At 39.9% G+C, this 20,278-nt stretch overlaps 1 protein-coding gene and 1 long non-coding RNA gene across 2 annotated transcripts; both read left to right on the plus strand.

Moving 5' to 3' along the window:
* The first annotated feature begins 1,504 nt into the window (after positions 1–1,504).
* On the plus strand, positions 1,505–18,689 carry LOC147472844 (uncharacterized). The gene is given in 17 exon segments (XM_086588188.1): positions 1,505–1,615; positions 1,742–1,869; positions 1,945–2,038; positions 2,130–2,205; positions 2,350–2,446; positions 2,584–2,686; positions 2,893–3,026; positions 3,224–3,401; positions 3,497–3,651; positions 16,726–16,935; positions 17,243–17,251; positions 17,253–17,352; positions 17,355–17,590; positions 17,748–17,788; positions 17,790–17,846; positions 17,848–17,870; positions 18,305–18,689. Coding segments are annotated over 16 exon segments (1,752 nt in total). The 5' UTR covers positions 1,505–1,615; positions 1,742–1,782; the 3' UTR covers positions 18,457–18,689.
* A 301-nt stretch (positions 18,690–18,990) lies between these two features.
* Positions 18,991–19,991, plus strand: LOC147472845 (uncharacterized). The gene is made up of 4 exons (XR_015210659.1): positions 18,991–19,140; positions 19,225–19,349; positions 19,611–19,655; positions 19,894–19,991. It is a non-coding gene; the product is annotated as an uncharacterized LOC147472845 (long non-coding RNA).
* The last annotated feature ends 287 nt before the right edge of the window (positions 19,992–20,278 follow it).

Genomic DNA, 20,278 nt, shown 5'->3' on the forward strand with positions numbered 1-20,278 from the left:
TCACCCTCACGGAATCAAACTACGATTTATGGTCTCAAATCATTGAGATGCATCTCGCAAAACGTGAAAACCTCTCGTATATTCGTGGCAACACAAAGCAGCCCACAAAATCAGATGAAGGGTACAACAAATGGTATGCGAAAAACCAAAAAGTCAAGCGATGATTGTTGATATCAATAAGTCCTGAAAGCATGAAGCGATACATACGCTTATCCACGCTAACCCACTGCTAGAGAGATATGGGATGCCCTCTCAAAGGCATTCTATGATAGAAGTGATGAATTGCAGGTGTATACCTTACATCAAAAGGCCTTTACGGCCGAACAAAATGGGAAAACTCTATCTGTTTATTATGGAGATTTAACTGAAATTTTTCGTGAGTTGGATCACCGTGATAAGATAGTTATGAAGCGTTCCGATGATGTTATACCGACTTCCTTAACGTCTTCTTTTACGATATGTGCGAGACGTAAAAGATGCATGTTACACGTATTTCCTTCATACCAAACTGGTGATATACCAATTTGAGGTTTATCCATGTCTTTTTCAGTAAGACCCACTCCATATAATATAGCTTGAGACCCTACTTGTGACTTGGGTTCGGTTATTGGACAATTGTACTTGTTGGGCCGTTGAGCTTTTGTCGAGGAGGGGGTGGTGGTAATTGGAAATCGTCTAGTACGTGAACATGAGATTGAAGAATGAGTAAAGGTCAGTCGAAGACATTGTAAGGAAGGGGTATGGAAAGGGAATGCTGACGGTTTGAAGGTTGGAGTGGTGTTAATGGTGAAGGGTGAGGAGATTTGAGAAGTTTGCATTGTTGTTTGTTGTTGGTGATCATTAATAAGTGAGGTTGGTTCTTTCGTTTGGTTAAGTGTTCAAGTACGAGTACATAAAGTACACTAATCTGACACTCTGATCCAGATAGATTCGGGCTCAAGTACGTCCAGAAATAAATAAGGTTATGAGTGTAATCTTGTCCAGGTTATTAAGTGAGCGTATGCGAACATTCTTGAGTTGTTGTTGTTGTTGTTGTTTTTTTTTTTTTTTTTTTTTTTAGAGGGTGTAAAATGACTCTTCGCTGTTGTATGTTGCCCCTCTATAGTTTATCTCTTCTTATGCTTATTTTCATATTCCTCTTCTCACCCTCTTTATTCTCGGTCATTCTCTCTATCTTCCTCCTCTTCTCATCTTCTACCCTTGCTAGGCTTACTTTCCCACTGCTATGGAGTAAGTAATTTTAGTAATCTAAAACTTCCATAATGAAATACTGAATATGCCCTCACCTCAATGATTTATATTTCGTATGCAATTTTCTATTCTACTATTTAACAAGTATGAACCGATGAATACACTCAATGGGTGTTTAATGTTTGAAGAAAATTAGAGTGAGGGTTATGTCTAATTCCCAATTATAAATAGAGATGAAAATTTGGTATTATTATTAAGCAACAGTAAATCAATCAATATATAGACCTTGAAGAAGGCCCACACTCGGCCCAATAAGAAACCTCAAGTTTGGAAACAAAAACGGAAGAAGGAGAAACCGATGTCTTTTCCTTAAAAAGTATTTCTTCACTTTCTCAAACCCTGCAAAACCCCCTCTGCTTTCACGGTAACCTCTCTTTGTTTTATTAATTTATTTGAGTTTATAGAAGACAGAATAGCCAAGTAATATCTTTTCTGATATATATATAGACTATAAATGTATAAAAGAATTTTTTTTATTTGTTTGTTTTAGGCCAAAGTTTCCCATCAAGTAGGTAATAAACAAGACGGATAATGCTGAATAGTGCAAATCTTGCTTACGGAGCTTCTGCGGTTCGCCTTTGCCATCCTCAAACATACAACTATTGTCATTCTTTACAGGTAATAAAACAAACTCACCTACTACTACTACTACCTACAACAAGGATGAACAAACTATATATGCATTTCTTTCAGACGCCAAACTTCTTCTTTCACATAGCTTCGGTCCGTTTAGTTAAGGCAATGGCTGGGGCGGAAGAAACAACTAGGTCTTACTCTTCTGGGCCAGGTACTTTTTTTTTTTTTTTTTTTTTTCGCTATGTGCGTGTGTGTGTCCAAGATAAAATTGTGAGATCTTATTTGTTTTATTGTTTTTGCAGGGGAGAAGCAAGCCTTGATATCACTGTCAGACAAGAAGGATCTAGCTTTCCTGGGCAATGGACTTCAGGGCCTGGGGTGAATGCCAATATTATAACTTTGTTTAGATTAACTTAATAAAGACCCAAAACTCTGGTTTGTTTAGACAAATAGGATCTAGCTTTCTTGGGCAATCGACTTTTTTGTCTTCCAATACCTAGTTATATCCTTTTTAATCCGCAGGTTTACTATCGTTTCAACGGGAGGGACAGCATCAGCTTTAGAAGAAGCAGGAGTCCCTGTTACCAAAGTTGAACAACTTACTGGTTTTCCTGAAATGGTAAGCTGAGTCCTACAAGCCTGTGTCTCTTACATCTTCTATTACTTCACCATAAATGTAGCTCCATTTCAATTTAATAGAGTCATAGCATTGATTTGTGGAAATTAAAATTTTCCTTTTGCCTTTATGTTTTACAGCTTGATGGTCGTGTAAAAACTTTACATCCTAAGGTTCATGGAGGCATTCTTGCTAGAAGGGACCTGAAACATCACATGGAAGCTCTAAAGGAGCATGAAATAGGTTAGTCCTCGTGTAAGTTCTCAACTATGTCTGCATCAGTGTATGATTTTATCTTTAATATTTAATTGAAAAAAAAAACAAAAACAAACAAACAAACTTTTATCAGTAAAGATGCACTTATTTGCGCGTCTTCTTGTAGGTAAGTGTCGATGATTCAGATGTAATTTTTTAATAGAGTTGCTATTGTCAATTCTATTTACCTACAGGTACTTTTGATGTGGTGGTGGTGAACTTGTACCCTTTCTATGACAAAGTTAGTTCAACGAGTGGAATCTCATTTGAGGATGGTATTGAGAACATTGATATTGGGGGTCCTGCCATGATAAGAGCTGCAGCAAAGGTTTGTTGAAATGAAAATTTTATCCTATTTTGACTAAAAGACAAATTGGGTTCGACATGCTCAACATTACATGCAGGGAAATCATTTCTTAAATATACAGCGTATGTGGCATTAGCATCTCATTCTCAATGTTTCCTTTCAATTTTTTTTTATTCTTGTTTTTATGTTTATTTTAATGGAACACGATCTTTCAACAGAACCACAGGGATGTACTAGTTGTGGTGGACCCAAAAGACTATTCTGAACTTCTAGAATATCTGAAAGGAAACCAGGGTGATGAATGGTTTCACAGGAAACTTGCTTGGAAGGCTTTTGAGCATGTTTCTTCTTATGATTCTGCAGTTTCAGAATGGCTGTGGAAGCAGACAGGTGTAGGTAATACTTATGCTTCAGTGTTTATAATTAAAGCACATACTTGTTTCTATTTTTAAGGGACGAGCAAGTTGATATGGTTTTTGTCGTCATGGTAGATGAGTTTCCTCCGAAGTTTACAGTGCCTCTCTCGCTTAAAAGCTCTCTTCGTTATGGGGAGAATCCACATCAAAAAGCTGCATTTTATGTTGACAAGCGTCTTTCAGAAGTCCAAGCTGGAGGTATTGCAACTGCTATACAACATCATGGAAAGGTCAGAAATGATTTGTCTTTGTGCAATGCATGGTCGTATTGTTTCAATATTTGGTAAAAAGAAATTACAAATGACTAGAGTATGTGAGCTGATCTTGTTAGTTTCATGGTTCACACCATGGTCTCCGAGAAGAGATGGACTTGTATTCCTCGCTGTTGCTTTATATACATATATCCAATCTTATATTGCATCACATTTTGAGTCTCCTATATTGTAGGAAAACGACTAAGAAGAGCTTAGTTTAAACATCCAAGTGTTTTTACTTTTGCAATATCAAGCCTTAACTTACTTATTTAATCCATAATACTTGAGAATCGTCTGGACCTAAGTTACATTGACACGGATCTGAAGTGTCTGACACGACAAAGTATTCAAAACTGAGTTATATCACATACAATGTGTCTGACTTCTGCCGAGACGGACATGTGGACACATTTCCGACACTGATTATTCCTAAAATATGGTGTGTCCATGTAACATAGATCATAGATCTGGACTAGTAAAAACGGAAAGAAGTTCGTGATGTCAAGGTGGATAGGGAAAATTGGTTAGTGACTTAGGGTGTGTTTGATTTGTGGAAGGTAATTTTTTTTTTATCAAACTCCTGATTTTGTGGGAACTTGAATCTTTTCACAAGTCAATATTTGTAGTAAAGTGGGAAACTCTTTATAAGTTGGGGAGTGGAAGAGTTAGGGTGAAAATAGAGTTCTTGAATGGGAAAAGTTCCCACCGATGAGTGTGGGAATGTTTCCCACAAATCAAATACACATGTTTCCCACAAATCAAATACACCCTTAGTGCAGGAATAGGTACTGAAAAGTGTATATTTGGAACTTTGGATAGAAGAATCTTGTTACTAAGAGAATAAGATTAGGAGACAGGTATCCTGTCAGATTTAGTGTTATGGACCTTAAATGGTTTTGGCGATGGGTATAACGTTAATTGCCAAAACAGAAAAGCCAAATTTTTAGGAAATATAATGGTAAAAACTTGAGACGTTAAATAATTCTCAGGAAAATGGAACTCCTTTTTTCCAGGAACAAAATGACTCAGGGCGTGTGACTCTATTTTTTGCTGGGGGGTGGGGGTGGGGGTGGTACTGCCATAATGAAGAAAACAAAGATTGAATTTTACTAGGATTGGGAACTTGAGAAGAGTAGATTAAAAATATGGAATCTGATAGACTGATAGAAGAATCTTGTTGCCAATATTTACTGTTTTTCCCTTCAGTTGTTGGTCTGCTTTAGAAAGAGTGTAAGCCTATCCTTCTGCACTCACTCCTCCCGCCCTGCCGATTGACAAGCGTGCTGACTGCATGGAAATAGCTGAAGTTGAAGTTCTTCCCGAGTAGTTTTGAGACAACCTACTTTAAAGAGTATAAGACAGCGGTGCCTATGCCATAAAGAAGAAAATAAAGATTGGATTTTACTAGAATTGAGAGCTTGAGAAGGGTAAATTTAAAATTAGAATTGGAATCTGTTAGACTGATAGAAGAATCTTGTTGCCAAGATTTATTGTGGTTTCCCCTCATTGGTTAAGTGTACTGACTGCATGCAAAGAGCTAAAGTTGAAGTGTGTCTTCCCTAGTAGTTTGTAACAACCTACTTTAAAGAGTATAGGATAAGGAAATAAAAAGTGAAGATGATTAGAAGAAAATATGTTTATCCATCAAAAGACATTTTTGGCCCATTCAAAATATAATCTCTATACTAAATACAAAATTTACCATAGCTAACAAGCTGAGCGATCAATGCTATATAGTATGTTATATTAGCCAAACAGGAAATGTTATCGACACAGACTGGAATCCTCCTAAGCAATCTGCGGTTCAAATGTCCGCAGCTATTACAGCTTATTCTCGTATTCATATGTACAAATACATTTCTAGATCTGACTGTTACTACACTAATACTGACTCCGCAATTCTCGGAAGTGCTCTTCCAGAAGATGAAATATCTTCCAATGTATTAGGTAAATTGAAGTTAGAGTGCGAAGAGTGGGTACAGGTTCTTACCGAAACAGGGCTTTATTGCCATCCCTGCTTACATGGGAAGGTTTGAACCGGGAAGAAAGTAAGAACTGACCTTGGAGACAGGGAGTGGGCTTTACGATCAAGGTCTTCCGACTCAGCTTGGACTTGCAGTGCCTCAATGGCTTCTCCGTCCCAAGCAGAAAAGAGAACCAATCTATCGTCAGAGTCCTCAAACTACAGAAAAGTCTAGGGATAAAAAAAGAAGAAACTCTCAATTACGAGTCCGGGGCAGCATCTTCTCTCTTTTCCTCCTTTCCGGTGGCTGAAATGCTCATGTTTAAGCACCGGCTTCACGAAAACAGAGAATGAACCTCTACTGTTTTCAAACAGCGTGTTTTTTTCTAATAAAAATGCCCTTATAGGACGAACCCGTTTAGACTCACTATGATTTAAGCGAGCAATCACCTTATATCCCATTCCACCTATTCTCAAAAGAGTTGATAACCGACGGGTAGGATACTAGGCCTCTATCCCCATTAATCCAAATGGAGACATAAACGACATCAAAGTCCGAATAGAAATAGGACTCAAGTCCACACTCCCATTCTTAACAAAGAAGTTCCATGGGATTTGATTGGTGTGCGCTGTCTGATTAAGACAGTTGGTTTTGAGTCAAGTGAGGATATCCTCTGGGGGTTGTTGGGTGAAAGTGAAATGGAGTTGACTCCCTCCATATAGTTTTAGCTTTTGTGCAGTCTCGAAGCACATGGAGACCAGTTTCCATGGGCCATAGAGATAGACCAGCTAAGGGTGTAGTTACATAGGATCCCGTCTCAGAGGAGAACTCGGGTTGATAGCTATATAAGATGTAACTTGACTCAAATAGGAATGGTGCTACCCATTTTCCTTTATTTACGCTGGTGGGCCGTGGATGAAGTGGATGAAACTCCTTCACCATAGAAAGGGGAAAATCCTAAGCTGTTTTGCTAGTTTCAGACCTCGTGTAGGGAGACTCCTGAAGGTAGGTCGTGCTATTCATCTATTAAAGAGGCTGCTCCCGAGAAGTCTTCTGTTGGCCTAGTATCTCAATCTCGAATTGGATGTGTTAAGCATAACATTGGGTTCACTTGGAAATCTTCCAGTCGTGCTTAAAAGACGGCTTTTTGACATGCTTTTATCCTCGATTGACAAAAGATGTTTACTTAAGGAATTACTTTTCAAGCAGGTCTTCGAAATGACCTCTTCCGAATGAGTGATCCAAAATTCTCGGAGTTTAGCAACTCGATAGTACGTCGAATTTTTGATTACACGAGATAGCGAAATAGGACCCAAGGACGGGTCCGATCTTGGTGCGTATGGGAGTGAACCCCTATGAAATGAAGGAATAGTTAAGGAATGCCTGGACCCACGGGATCTAATGCTGGACCAAGGGTCTGAAAGAGAAGCTTAATGAAACGAACAAGGAGAAGTCGGGACCGGATGGAGGCGAATAAGAATCCAATTCCTTCTCCTCGAGTTCTTTCTCTAGTAGGAGAGGCTGCATATGCTAGTTCTTGAGCTTGCCTGGTCTGCTAAGGTAGCTCTTCCAGTTGCTAGTAGTCCTCGTTGGCGCCCTTGGTTCGTACTCTAATTTTTTTTACTTTGGACTACTCACTTGGTAACTTCTACCCACCGACCTACCTATATATTCTATTATCATATGCTGCTCCTTCGCCCTCTCTTCTCTGCCTATTGGTCTAGCATAACGGCTTCCTTCGTTGGCAGAACCCAATTGTATGTCTGCTTGCGGAACGGAACCTAACGGAATGCGGATGGACGCGAAAGAACTAGTGGACGAGAAGGAACGGAAGTAGGTCGACTGCTAAGGAGAGAACGGAGTAGCTTGACCATAAGGGAAAGAGTTATTGCTACCAGAAAGCCAGAAAGAACAAATTATGAGATCACTAAGGACTGTGTTACCCTCTATTCCTTCTATTAGTTAACAGCTCTCTCTTTCGTATACGGCATTTTTTACTTTCTCTTTGGCCTGGCATAAATCTATAAACCCTGGCAACCTCCAGGGAACAGCTACGCTCCATGCGAAGAAAGCTAAAGAGGGTAGCGTCTCCTCCGATAATGCGTTCTATTTTTACCCAGAAGCAAAAGAAAGAGTATGCCAGTTTCAAATGGACACGAGCCTGGTAGAGATTCAACATACTATTGTAAGTGTAAGCTCCAGCTTTGAGGCTTTACTCCTATCCCTTTCTTTTGAAAACCATTTAGTGTAGCAACGATGGGACCTGACCGCCACCTCTCTAAACTACGGTATCGGGTTGACAATCCACTGTGTGACCCCGCTTACTAGGAACGTGGGACTTTCCTGGGATCAGCCTGACATAGGGTACATCCACACTAGCAAAAGGGATTGAATATGGGCTGGATTGAATCTTTCTTTTGGAGAGCTAATACTTGAAAGGAGAGTTCATTCTATCACTCAAAAGTGAAAGACTGCTTTGAATTCATGCCAGTGGAATTTGAGAAAGGAAGGAAACTCGTACTTGTGGAGAGAAGGTGGTGGGCATGGCTGCCCTCGTAGTCACACGCAGGTGATTCCGTTTACACACTATATGATGAGGGGAGTTCAGAAAGGGCTAGAAGGAATCAATCATTACAGGAAGAGGAGGGAGGACTTTTTTACTTCTTACGCAGAGCGGGAAAGACAAGCGCAAATAGATGACTTCCTTCTATAAGGTCACACTGGACTTGCAAATCTCCTAGTATTTAGGCATTGACTCAAATAAAAAATCTTTGCCTGCTCAGCCGCAACTCCTTCCAGGGTTCCAAACCTTGGTCTATCTTACTGTCTGGCCTGTTAGGCTTTTCCGTATTTTCATGTCTTGTGATGTTTGTGAGGATATGAAAGAGAGCTCAGTGGCAGAAAACCAATACTGTTTGGAACTTCTAGAGCTCCATCTCTCCAAAAGCTGGAATAAAAGATTTCGTGAGAGATGATCCTACGCTTTCTTTCTCTGTCTTACAAAGAGTGAGTGAAGGTAGGGAACACGGGAGTGAGTTTGTTCCATTCAATAAGAGGTAACAAGTGTGCTGTGGTATCCCCCGACTGATAGTCGAAGTGGTCTCTCTCCGGGGTCACTCAATATATAAGTAGGAGCATCTTAGTGCACAACTGATAGGAGAGTAGGTTCTTTTCCAGCTAGGTTCAATTAAATCTTTCGGTTTTATTCTTCTCTTTTCGGGCAAGTTGCTTTAAGTTAGACATCCACTTTCCATTACGGGAAGCGGAGATCAATTCCTGTTTTGGTTAGCGGTTAAGGTGCAGTTGACTTCTAGCAGCAGGTGCTGTGTCTTGTGTCTTAGCTCATCGCGAGGTGCGACGTAAACTGAGACAGCCACTTTCGTTAGTTCCGTTACGTAAGCTAGGCTTAAGGTTTAGTTAGGCGGTTTAGGGATAACCTCTGTCCGTTCTGTCCTTTCGAATAGCTGGCTAAAAGAAAATCTGTCCGTTACAGTCGATGGCACTCTGACTTCTAGTTCAGTTCTGTTCTAGTTCTTGGGCAGTCCAGCTGTAAGTTCATGGAAAGGAACCCAGAGAAAGACAGAGCGACGTTTCAAGCTTAGAGCGGCTTTGGTAAAATTCCACCAGCTCTCCTATGTCAATCAGTGAAGGAACTTGCCCTTCTTATACAATAACAATTCTCAGTGTCATCCGAAGCGAAAGTGCAAACTCTGAATTAAGGGGCAAAGCCCAGCTTTCTATGACAGATCCTGAAGTTTCCGTCGATACCCCCAAGTTTCAGTTCGTTCCTATGGCCAGATCCTTTATTACTTGGTCTAAAGCCCTTCGAAGGGTCGGAACTTACCCGACAAGGAATTTAAGCTACCTGAACGAACTTTCATGATTGTCAAATTACCAAACTTAGCTCTGGACTCGGTCAATCTCCCCGCGGGAAGGTTGGTGTAGATCAATCAAGATTGAGGAAGGAAAGACAGGAGTAGACTCGGCTAGGCTTGATTTCATCCTTTTCTGCCTTTTAAGCCTTTGAAGGGAGAGCACGCCAGCTTCCACATCAGCTTCTACTAGTGGAGCTGCATAAGATCTATGAGAATCCGATGTTTTAGAATCTGATGTTTTAATCTTTTTTTATTGTCTGATTGTCTGCTAATTATCGTCTTGTATTGCTATTCCCTTCCACAATGAATTACCTGATCTTCTTCCAGATTAAGCCTTTCTAGCCTCTTTTTCTCTACAGGTTCAGGCAAATCTCTTGGTGAATGCAATCGATTGCACTGGCAAAGAAGAAAAAAAAAAAAGAAGACAATAAAATCGGCTTACCCAAGCTGTTCGACCATTAATTTCTTGAGAAAAGGGAAGGAAGTCAAGCTCTCTAGAATGTTATATCCCATGATTTTGGCCTGATGCCTTAATTTAGGCTGCTTATCTGAATAGGAAGCATTGATCGCAAACCCGGTTAGAATAAGCCTGTGATATGTTTATATGGCAGTACGCGAATAGATGGAGATCGGCAATCCATAATGAGTTAGGCGAGCAGGAAAGGAATAGGAGATGCGACCACCATCTGGTTTAGATCCAACATCTATGCTCTATAAGACACAAAAATAAGGAAAAATCAAAGAAAGGATGAGGCAACGTAGGCAGTTCCATCCACATCTATTCAATTCGTTATTCCATTCTGGCTGCTTTCAGTCTTGGAGAGGAGATATAGAACTATTCGTACGTACGGAATGAACCTGTAAGGGTAAGGTTTCTTGGCAGGGAGGGTCCCAAGCCAGTGAACAGTGGAAGCGGATTCGTTTGCGTAGTGAACTACAAGAAGCTATATTCATCTAAGGCCGTAGTTAGCTTGGCTTGTTCCTCCGTTTGATCTGTTGTATAAGATCAAGGAATGTGGTCCGGGAATTGGAAGTGTGTTGGGCCTAGGTTTGCTCATTCCGTTCCGTCTGCTGCCCCTGCCATTGCTTCTCCAAGTCCAGGCTAGGGAGGCCTTCCTTTCTCCAGTTTGCAATTGAATTATCCACTATAAAAATATAAGAGAAAACATAGTAGGGAGGACCGGCGTTAGCTTCTGCTCTCTCTTGTAAGGACCCTTATTCCTTTGTTCTGGATTGGTCCGTGAGTTGTAAATAAGGGCTGCTTGCTAAAGGGCCCTAAGTCTTTCTTGTCTTAAGGGAGCCGGATAGGCCAATTGGACTTAGGCGGCATCTCTTCATGTGGATTCAGGGCAAATCGTAGGGAACCAGATGCTTAAACTGTACCCGAATTTACTTATCTTAGCTCAATCTGTCTTCGGAGGAAAAGGACAGCGCTGCCACTCGAGACCTGGACTCGAGGAGGGGTGATCCCAGCTTTGTTGGTATGTTGGTTACCTGCCTATCTTAGTAAAAAACAACATCATTCCCTTGCTTCTTTGGTGAACCAATCCTTCCCTTTATAAGGAATATCCTTATGCTGGTTCTCATCTAAAGAAAAAACGCACTTGATTACTATAAATAGCATTTGAAACTACTATTATAAGTACACTTTCAACAAAGTAGTACTTGAAGCTTTCATTACTGCTAGTCGTTACTATCCTTCGGACCCTTGCCTTTGCCCTTGCTTCTGCTTGTGCTGTTGGCTGCTTCTAAAACCAACCGGCTAACAGAAAGCTGTTAGTAGAAGGAAGACTATAAGTTCAGGAAAGTATAAGCTGGTACCTCAATCCGAATCGGCCACTCGCCTTTGCTAGTATGATTTCGCACTCCCCTTCTTGTTTTGAGATTGAGAAGTCATCGGACACTGAAGCATGAGACGAATAGCGCCCAGCTTACGATATCCAACTTCCTCCCACAGCTGATAGAGGTCTCCTGTTTTCAAGTAGCCCTCCGTCTTGTCTTAAGCGAGCTTCCAGGCCTTATCCTTATACCGATCGCATCTCAAAAAGTGGAATGAATGTTTCACCCATAGGTAGTTCCCTTGATGCTCAAAATGCCCCTTTTTTTCGCAGATAAGAATATGGCTCGAAGTGAGTTCCCTTCCTGCTATTCCTTCCTTTTACCAGTATTATCATATTGTAGTGCAGACTATAATCCGATAAGACAGCGGCTGCAGCTACTAATCCTTGAGTTGAGGTGAAAGGACGAGTTGAGCGAGGTAGTGCCCTATCAAGGAAGATAATCCGATAAGACCATTGCTAGAAAGCTGATGTCTCAGACGACTTCTCAATAGTTTACTAAGTAAGGTGGTAAGGTCAGCTCCATTACTTCATCATTCATACAGTTGGACAACTTCCTTCTGTAGCAAATGTGACTTGAAGTTCCCACACTCACTTTGAGTTCACCTTTCAGTCTCGCCACGGTTAGTTAACCCTTCCCTTCACGGTAAGTTGAGTAAGGACTCATTCTAGTTTGTGATAGTTAGTATGCGAATATTTCTTTCCAAGAAAAGAAGGAATCAGGATATTCTGAAACCGAATCAACAAATCCTGTCTCTGATGAGTAAATTGGGCTAGATCAGGTCTCGTTAAGAGCCATTTCGAAGATCAGATCCGAAAATGAGCAGGAATTACTGGATCGAGCTCGGCTAAAAGAAAGTATGTCTGTCTCCAGCTCTCCAAGGAAAAAGGTAAGCTAACCGCCAGCTTATTCTCTTATTAACTAGCTCTGAAGTGGAAGCAAGCAAAGCAATGCCGGCTGCGATCAAAGAGGTGCTTTTTCTCTATCTTATCTCTTGTTTTTTCACTTAATCTTTCAAATTATGTAAAATAGAAGCATTAAACATAATACCAATGAGGCAAGCAACAAGAGCTAGTGCAATAGCTTTCTTTATTGCCTTATCTCTATCTTGATCAGTGATCTCCAAGTTATGTTACCTCTGATGTGATGACATGACTTGCACCACTTACTTAACACTATTATGCCAGTGAACCCGGGAAACGCAAAGTGATTGTGTCCGCTTGGGAGATCCCCATTAGTGCAGTTACTGGGAGAGCAGTGGTCTTCTGGTGTGTTATGGCCGTCGAGAACTCGATATGCGTTTGACCAGTTCAATAAGTTTTTCATTGGAGTTGATTTAGACTACTTTGAACGCTTTATTGGTCCTCAGTCGTTCTTCATTTTGATCTGATTCGTTTTTTTAGCTTCTGAGAAAAGATGAAGATAGAATGACCCTGTACTGGCACAGACCTACTCTTCTCCACAAGCTCGAGGAAATTAGGGTGTAGAGTCCACATCTTAAAGAATTTAAAAGGTGAGTTCTTAGGTTTGGAGCAGTCAAATTGTCTTCCTACTAGAGGAGAATGATCTGAGCAAAGCCTACCAAGAACTTTATATGACCAACCTGGAAATTTTCCATGCTATATTCATGAATGCTCTGTCTAGCTTACCCCAAGTTCTGCTGCTTCCCAGTTGCCTATTGCACCATGTGAAATGATACCCTTTGCTGGGGGCCTCAAGCATCATATTGTGATTTATAACTTCTCTGAATTCAGTCATTGCTCTGTTAGAGGGGCAGAGGCCACCCCTCTTTTCAGTAGGGCTTAAGTAAGTATTGAAATCACCAATCAATAGCCATGGCAAGTTAGACTGATTAATGAGAGTGAGTTCTCTCCATAATTGTCTTCTACCAGTATACAAAGAATAAGCATGAACAATTGTAATCAGACAACCATTGACTTCCACTGTAATTTGCTGAGGAGATTGGACAATGAGGTTAGGTGCAGGTATATTGCTCTTCCACAAAAACAAAATATTTTGGCAGTGAGATGGATGCTGATTGACATGAAGGCTAGCACTGTATCCCAGATTTGTAAAGAAATGCAAGTGAAACTGATTAGGGTCTACTAAAGGCTCAGCAATCCCTATGAAGTCGGGATCATGATCTTTTATTAGCTTAGACAGCCTATTTATGGTTTTCTCATTTGAAATACCTCTAAGATTCCAATAAAAGCACTTCATTAGAAACTAGAGAGTTTATTGGGTAAATTGAGCAGAGCTCAGTGAGAGATATTTTCCCCACCAGCCTTGGACCTCAAGGGGGGGAAGGTAATTGCTGCTGCCTTGTGAGAAGGTGTTTGTTACCTGTGCTTGCTTCTTGCTGATCACTATCAATCATGTCTGCCCAGCTCAATGCAAAGAATTCACTGACTTTATGAGGATCAGGTGGCTCTGCATCTTGATTTGGCATCCCAGCTTGTAAGCCCGCAAGGTGGAGAATGTGATCTGCTTCTTCATTCACTTTTGCTCTCCGAGCTAGTGCCAGCTCATCAGATTCTGTAGGACCAACTTCTTCTCTAACAATCTAGCTGAAATATTTGTTTCAGTGACTCTAGAAAGACAACAATCTGTTCCCTCTCTATCCATTTCACTAACAACTTGTGGTGCTTCTGTCACACTAGGATCATTATGGTGCAAAGCCACTGAACTGAGATCATCAACCACAGGTCTAGGTGCATCAACAACCCCAAGGTGAACCATCAGAGCAAGTTCACTAGCATTACTGCATTCAGCAACTTGTGAGCTCCTTTGATTTTCTGTTTGTCCTTCAAGAGTGTTAGCATTATCATGTTCCACTTCTACTGCTAGAGCTTGAAATCTATTCACTGCTGTGATGTTTTCAGACACTGTCACAGTAGGCTTACTTAATCCAAGAGACCTTTGGATCAACATGAGGCTTTCTTCTTGTGTCTTCTCTTCCCTTTCTTCTCTTCTACAACCTTTAGCCCGTTCGGTCCCCTTACCTAAGCTCACTTCTTCAGCTACACACATTGTTTCACTCAATAACTGTTTTCTTTAGACAAGAGCACGTTTTTTTACCTGAAATGACCAATCTATCATCAGAGTTCTCAAACATAAGATTTATCTAAGTATAAATGGGCTTCTAGCTTGTTTCATGGGCTGCCTTGAGTTGACTATCGTCAGAGTCCTCAAATGAGAGATTAGTCTAGCTCGTAAAGTGCTTTTCTAATAACCTCCTGTCGTCGGTCTCCGGCGTTGAGTGACTTGAGTCTATCCGAAAGCTGACATTGAACTCAGAAAGTTAGGTTCTATAATTCAATATGCATTTGCTTAACACACCTATATTGACTATCAGAGCTGCTTCTTATGCCTAAGTCAAGTACAACAGAATTAGGAAAGCCGAAGGAGAAGCTTTACGAGTTAATGCATAGTTCCGGAATAGGAAAACGAATGTCAGTGCATACTATCTATGAAGATAGGAAAAGGCATTAGGAAACTTAAAACAGACTGGTAAGCTCATCTTAAACCCCAGAATACTTCAGGAAGGAAACACAAATTCTTATTGGGTAGAGTGATCAATGAAACCGAGTGTTCATTTCAGGCTAAGCAATGTATTCGCTGAGACAAGCATGTCTGTCTCAAAGATAGCTGCATGATGAGCTCCTGACCTAAAACAGTAGCTTGCCTAGGAGGACTGGTATTCCCAAGCATAGTACAAAATATCCTGATATATCGCGATATTTGGAGATATCTATCCAGATTTAAGAGAAAGACATAAATATCACGATATGTTCAGAAATATATACGACCGCAAATATCGGTGATATTTCAACGATATTACGATATTTTGTGATATTTGGAGATATTTAGCGATATTTTGTGTATATAACAATTTTATTTAATATTTACTATTATATTTCAAATAAATATAAATAATATATCATGATATATCAAAAAATATCCATAATATCCACAATATTTGTCGATATTTTAGATATATCCACGATATTTGCATGTGAAACAATGTCAAATATCCCCAAAGAGGGGATATATCCACGATACATATCTAGAAATTGAATATCGATAAATACCCATATCCCCGATATTTTGTACTATGTTCCCAAGAGCATGAATCGAACTCTTTGAACTCAAGGACAAGAAGGCATTGATTGGAGTGTGGCCCGTAGACATCGCGGTAACCTGGCTCCGTGAACTCTTGGCTATAGCTCCGCGGAAATGGTGGCACTCCTTGACGAGCATCGAAGCCAAGATATCACTGCTGTGTACTGTGACGTTAAACCAATACCCCTAGACTGGCAAGTTAAGATAGAATTTCCCTTAGGGGTTGACTTATCCTTTTCTTGCCCTAACCTAGGCTTGTGTGGAACTCTTACTCAAAACATATGCCTATTTGTCCGACAGGACAGACAGTCCGGAGAGAACAAGAACAATCCGGAGCTACATACATTCTTTTACTCGCTCACTGACTCTCAATGGATTACTCCCTTCGCCTTTTTGGGGCTATGGGAGTAATCCTTGGAGTCCGTTCACTCATTAGCGAGAATCAATGTGTCAATACTCCCGGTTCGGTACCCTTTTTGAAGGGCACCTCTCTACTGATCAGTCATTCTGATCGTTTCCCAGACAAAGCTTCGGCCTCAATCAGTAATAAAGCTAAATAAAAACGTCCGTTTCGAGACCCTTGTGAATCAGTCATGAGGCAGTCAAAACAGGCGTGAAATCGCGTTCTTTCCTTGCTTCACAACAGATCACGAAGAGAGGACTCTTGGTATTATTATTTTTGAAATCATGTATTTAGAAAATTAGAATGTTGCCTGTTCGAAAGTTATGCACATTACGGCTAGGAATCTCAAAGGTAACTAAAGTCCACACAGGATCTTTTTAAGAGAAACTCCTTTGTTTTAGTGGGTTCTTAACCAATTAAGATAACTCACTACATGTATAAGTCAAATTAGAAATAACAACAAATACATGAATAAAAGAGGACCCATATTAAAATCGCACAAAGCTGTTTTTTTTCACTGCGTGCCTTTACATTTCAAAGTTGTAGCAATGATGAAGATCTTGATTAATGCAAAAATTTTGTTCAGCTTACTCAATAATTCTGTATCTGAAAATGGATTAGATGGGTATCTATAACTGGCTTCAATAGGAGATCAAGCACAAAAAATAGTTTACGTACTTGGCTATTGGCCTATTGCTTTCTCAGCATTTTACTTTTAGATTTTTATAACTTTGGGGACCACATTTAGGTTGGTTTATCAGTCAGTACATTCCTATGTTATTATTACTATTATTATTTTTCAGATTGATGTTTATCTATTTAATCTAACTTGTTTGTCTTTTCTCAGGAGATGTCCTATAATAACTACTTAGATGCTGATGCAGCATGGAACTGTGTATCGGAATTCGAAAAACCTACCTGTGTGATAGTCAAGCACACAAATCCTTGTGGCGTTGCATCACGAGAGAATATCCTCGAAGCTTACAGGCTAGCCGTGAAAGCAGATCCAGTGAGTGCATTTGGTGGGATAGTAGCTTTTAATGTAGAAGTTGACGAGGTAAGTTTGAATTGAAAGATATTATGTGCATTTTGGCTGTGTTTGGTGTGAAGCAAAAGATTGCAAGAGTATATGGACTGCAACTCAGATCAAATTTTTTGTAGTTTGACAACAAATTTGATTCAGTTTGCATCATCTATAACCTTAAAATGCAGTGTGGATGTGGGACCATTGACGGTAACACAACCAAAGCTCCCCAACAAACTTTGGATACCTTTTCTTTTTCTACCAAGGGTAGCCTTGTCTGTTGTTGATATTAATGTTACTGTTAATGAGTGTTCTTAATTCAAATGGTATGCATTTTAAGGCTCTCGCCAAAGGATATTCGTGAGTTCAGAAGTCCTGCTGATGGTGAAACACGGATGTTTTATGAGATAGTGGTTGCACCTAAGTACTCTGAAAAGGGTCTTGAGATACTTTGGGGAAATCAAAGACTTTGAGGATCCTTGAAGCTAACAAGAATAAGCAGGGAAAACTCTCGCTCAGACAAGTTGGTGGGGGATGGTTGGTTCAGGATTCTGACGACTTGACCCCTCAAGATATCCAATTTAAAGTGGTTTCTGAAAGGACTCCACTAGAAAACGAGCTTCATGATGCAGAGTTTGCCTGGCTCTGTGTGAAGCATGTCAAGAGCAATGCCATTGTAATAGCAAAGGTTAGTTCTATCCATGTCGATAGTACAAGCTGTTAGTGCTCTTCCAAATTGAAGCATGAATGTTGCTCTTGTTGATTTGAAGTCATATTTATAAAAAGCAAATGTTAAGATTTACTTTAAAGATTCATGATTCAAGTCATCTCTTATGTTTGTTTAGGATGACTGCATGTTAGGGATGGGAAGTGGGCAACCTAACCGTAGAGAGTCTAAGAATTGCTCTGAGGAAAGCAGGAGATGAAGTTAAAGGAGCAGCGTTTTAGTGATGCCTTCTTTCCATTTGGTAAGTATTATGTTCTCATTGAGTCCAACTGTCCAAATGTCAAACTTTCAGTGTTTTATGCATCTACATCAACAATGATTTAGATGGTGTGTCAGTTGGGTTATGCTTGGTCCATCACTTTTTGACGCGTGCGAAATTGCAGCCTAAACCCTAAAAACAATCGAAAAGCATCCACTTTATTAGTTTTCTCAACACATGAATATATGGTTGTACTGCCTAAGTCGGACCTAGTTTTAAATCTATTTGCCATCTGAAGGAAATTAGAGTCCTTATTTACTGGAATGCACACGATGACAAACATTCTTTTTGCATTCCAGTTCCTATATTTACAAACCCTAGATCATGCATACATGCAGAGTTAAGAAGAAAAGAAAGAAGCCTGATATATGCCTTATCTTCTGATTTTGACTCATTGGGCACTCTTCTGTTGGCAGCTTGGAATGACGCTGTAGAAGAAGCATGTAAGAGTGGGATTGGGGCCATTGCTGAACCTGGTGGAAGCATTAGAGACAATGATGCCATAGACTGTTGTAATAAGTATGGAGTCTCTCTTCTCTTCACCAACGTGAGGCACTTCAGGCACTAATCATGTGGCACTTTGGCACAAAAAGACTAGATACCCTTGGCATTTTGGGTTCTCCGGCCACATTGACCGAATTTTTTTAAAGGTGCTCTTGCTGGTGGCAGAGAGTTTTGAGGTTATTTAGGGTTTGATTTAAGTTGTTGCGGATGAGTTTTCTTCCTTTAAGCTTTTGAGGATCTTATGTGTTGTAACTTTTATAGTCTATTAATATTCAATCTATCTTCAGATTCACAGAACCTTCAGCCTTTTTTTTTACTGTACAAATCTTGTATAAAAGTCTTCTGACACAATCAATTTAATCGAATTACAAACATGCACCTTAGAGATTGACATAATGTAAATACAAACAGAGCAACTTGGCAGACTTGAACACCGAATTCAGTTTTAGCATTTGTGAGTCTCTGTCTCGTATGGTCGTATGTTTACTAAGGAAAAAGTTTTAATACCCCAAAAGAAAGATTAGTTGTTCTCTTCATCTCTTGTCCCATATCTACAACTCACTCAGAGAATCAAAACTCGTTTATGGAAAGGGGAGTTTGATTGAACACCCAAATGTAATAACGGCATATTGTTAATTTGTCGTTGAAACATGTCTCTGGGTGGTAATGCCGTTCATGGCAGAGGGTTCTAACTCTTAAAGCTCTCGGGTACCTCCATAGACACGGCCACATCCATCGTGATGTCAAGGTTAGTATGGATGTTCAACATATCTCTGCTAGTTAGACCAAGTCGAATCTGTTCACGTCTTCTCTAATTTGAAATCGATTTCAGGCTGGAAATATTCTTCTCGATAGCAATGGGATAGTAAAGCTTGGTGGTTTTGGTGTTTCAGCTTGCATGTTTGACAGGGGTGATAGCAAGCGTACCAGGAATACGTTTGTGGGAAGTCCATGTTGGTAAGTTGTTGCTATAAGTCATAACCAACGAGGATATGAGTGTCAAAACTTATATACAACAGCTTCACATTCCGATTTATGATTTTAACACAAGGAGCTATATAGAAAACCGAATTCCTTTACTTAATGGATAATTTACTGTTCTGATAAAATTATTTTTCTTTTAAAGGTTTTTTTTGTCATCTCTGTGAAATCTCTTTTACTTCATTTGATGCAGATAACTAGATACCATGATGTTCAATTTTTTCTTCTATTTTACAGGATGGCTCCGGAGGTTTTGCAACCTGGAAGTGGTTATGACTACAAGTGAGTATTGAGTAGAACATGCTAAATTTGTATTTACCATAGATATTACTCATGCAAAACTGATTTCTGCACTCGAAAGTCTCTATTCCCAAGGATTACTATCATTGTAAAGTGTGCTTTTAATATATTTGACGTGCTCAGACAGTTTTCAGATAGGCAGCTATAAGCTTTTGAAATATGTATAGTAAACGTAGTTTCTTAGTAACTGCTGTAAGATGATGCAACTGTAAACATACAGAGCTGATATCTGGTCGTTTGGAATAACTGCACTGGAGTTGGCTCATGGTCATGCTCCCTATTCAGAGTACCCTCCAATGAAGGTGTATACACTGTCACTCGTGAGGGCCAGATGCACAAAATACTTGATTCATAGTTTTGATTTTTTTTTTGTTTTTGTGCAAGTACCAGCTATTAATATCTCCTAGTTGGTAGGTTGTTGTGATGACTATTCAGAATGCTCCTCCTGGACTGGATTATGATATGATCGAGATAAATGGTTTTCAAAGGTATAACTTATCATTTTACTAGTGAGTTGTTGATAGCATCAATCAGTTATGCTTTTGTTGGGTTTATTAAATCATATTTTCTTGATTGCACCAAATAACGTATGATTTCATTGCATA

The sequence above is a fragment of the Coptis chinensis genome, unplaced genomic scaffold (genome assembly GCF_015680905.1).
Source record: "Coptis chinensis isolate HL-2020 unplaced genomic scaffold, ASM1568090v1 utg724_pilon_pilon, whole genome shotgun sequence".
NCBI lineage: Eukaryota > Viridiplantae > Streptophyta > Magnoliopsida > Ranunculales > Ranunculaceae > Coptis > Coptis chinensis.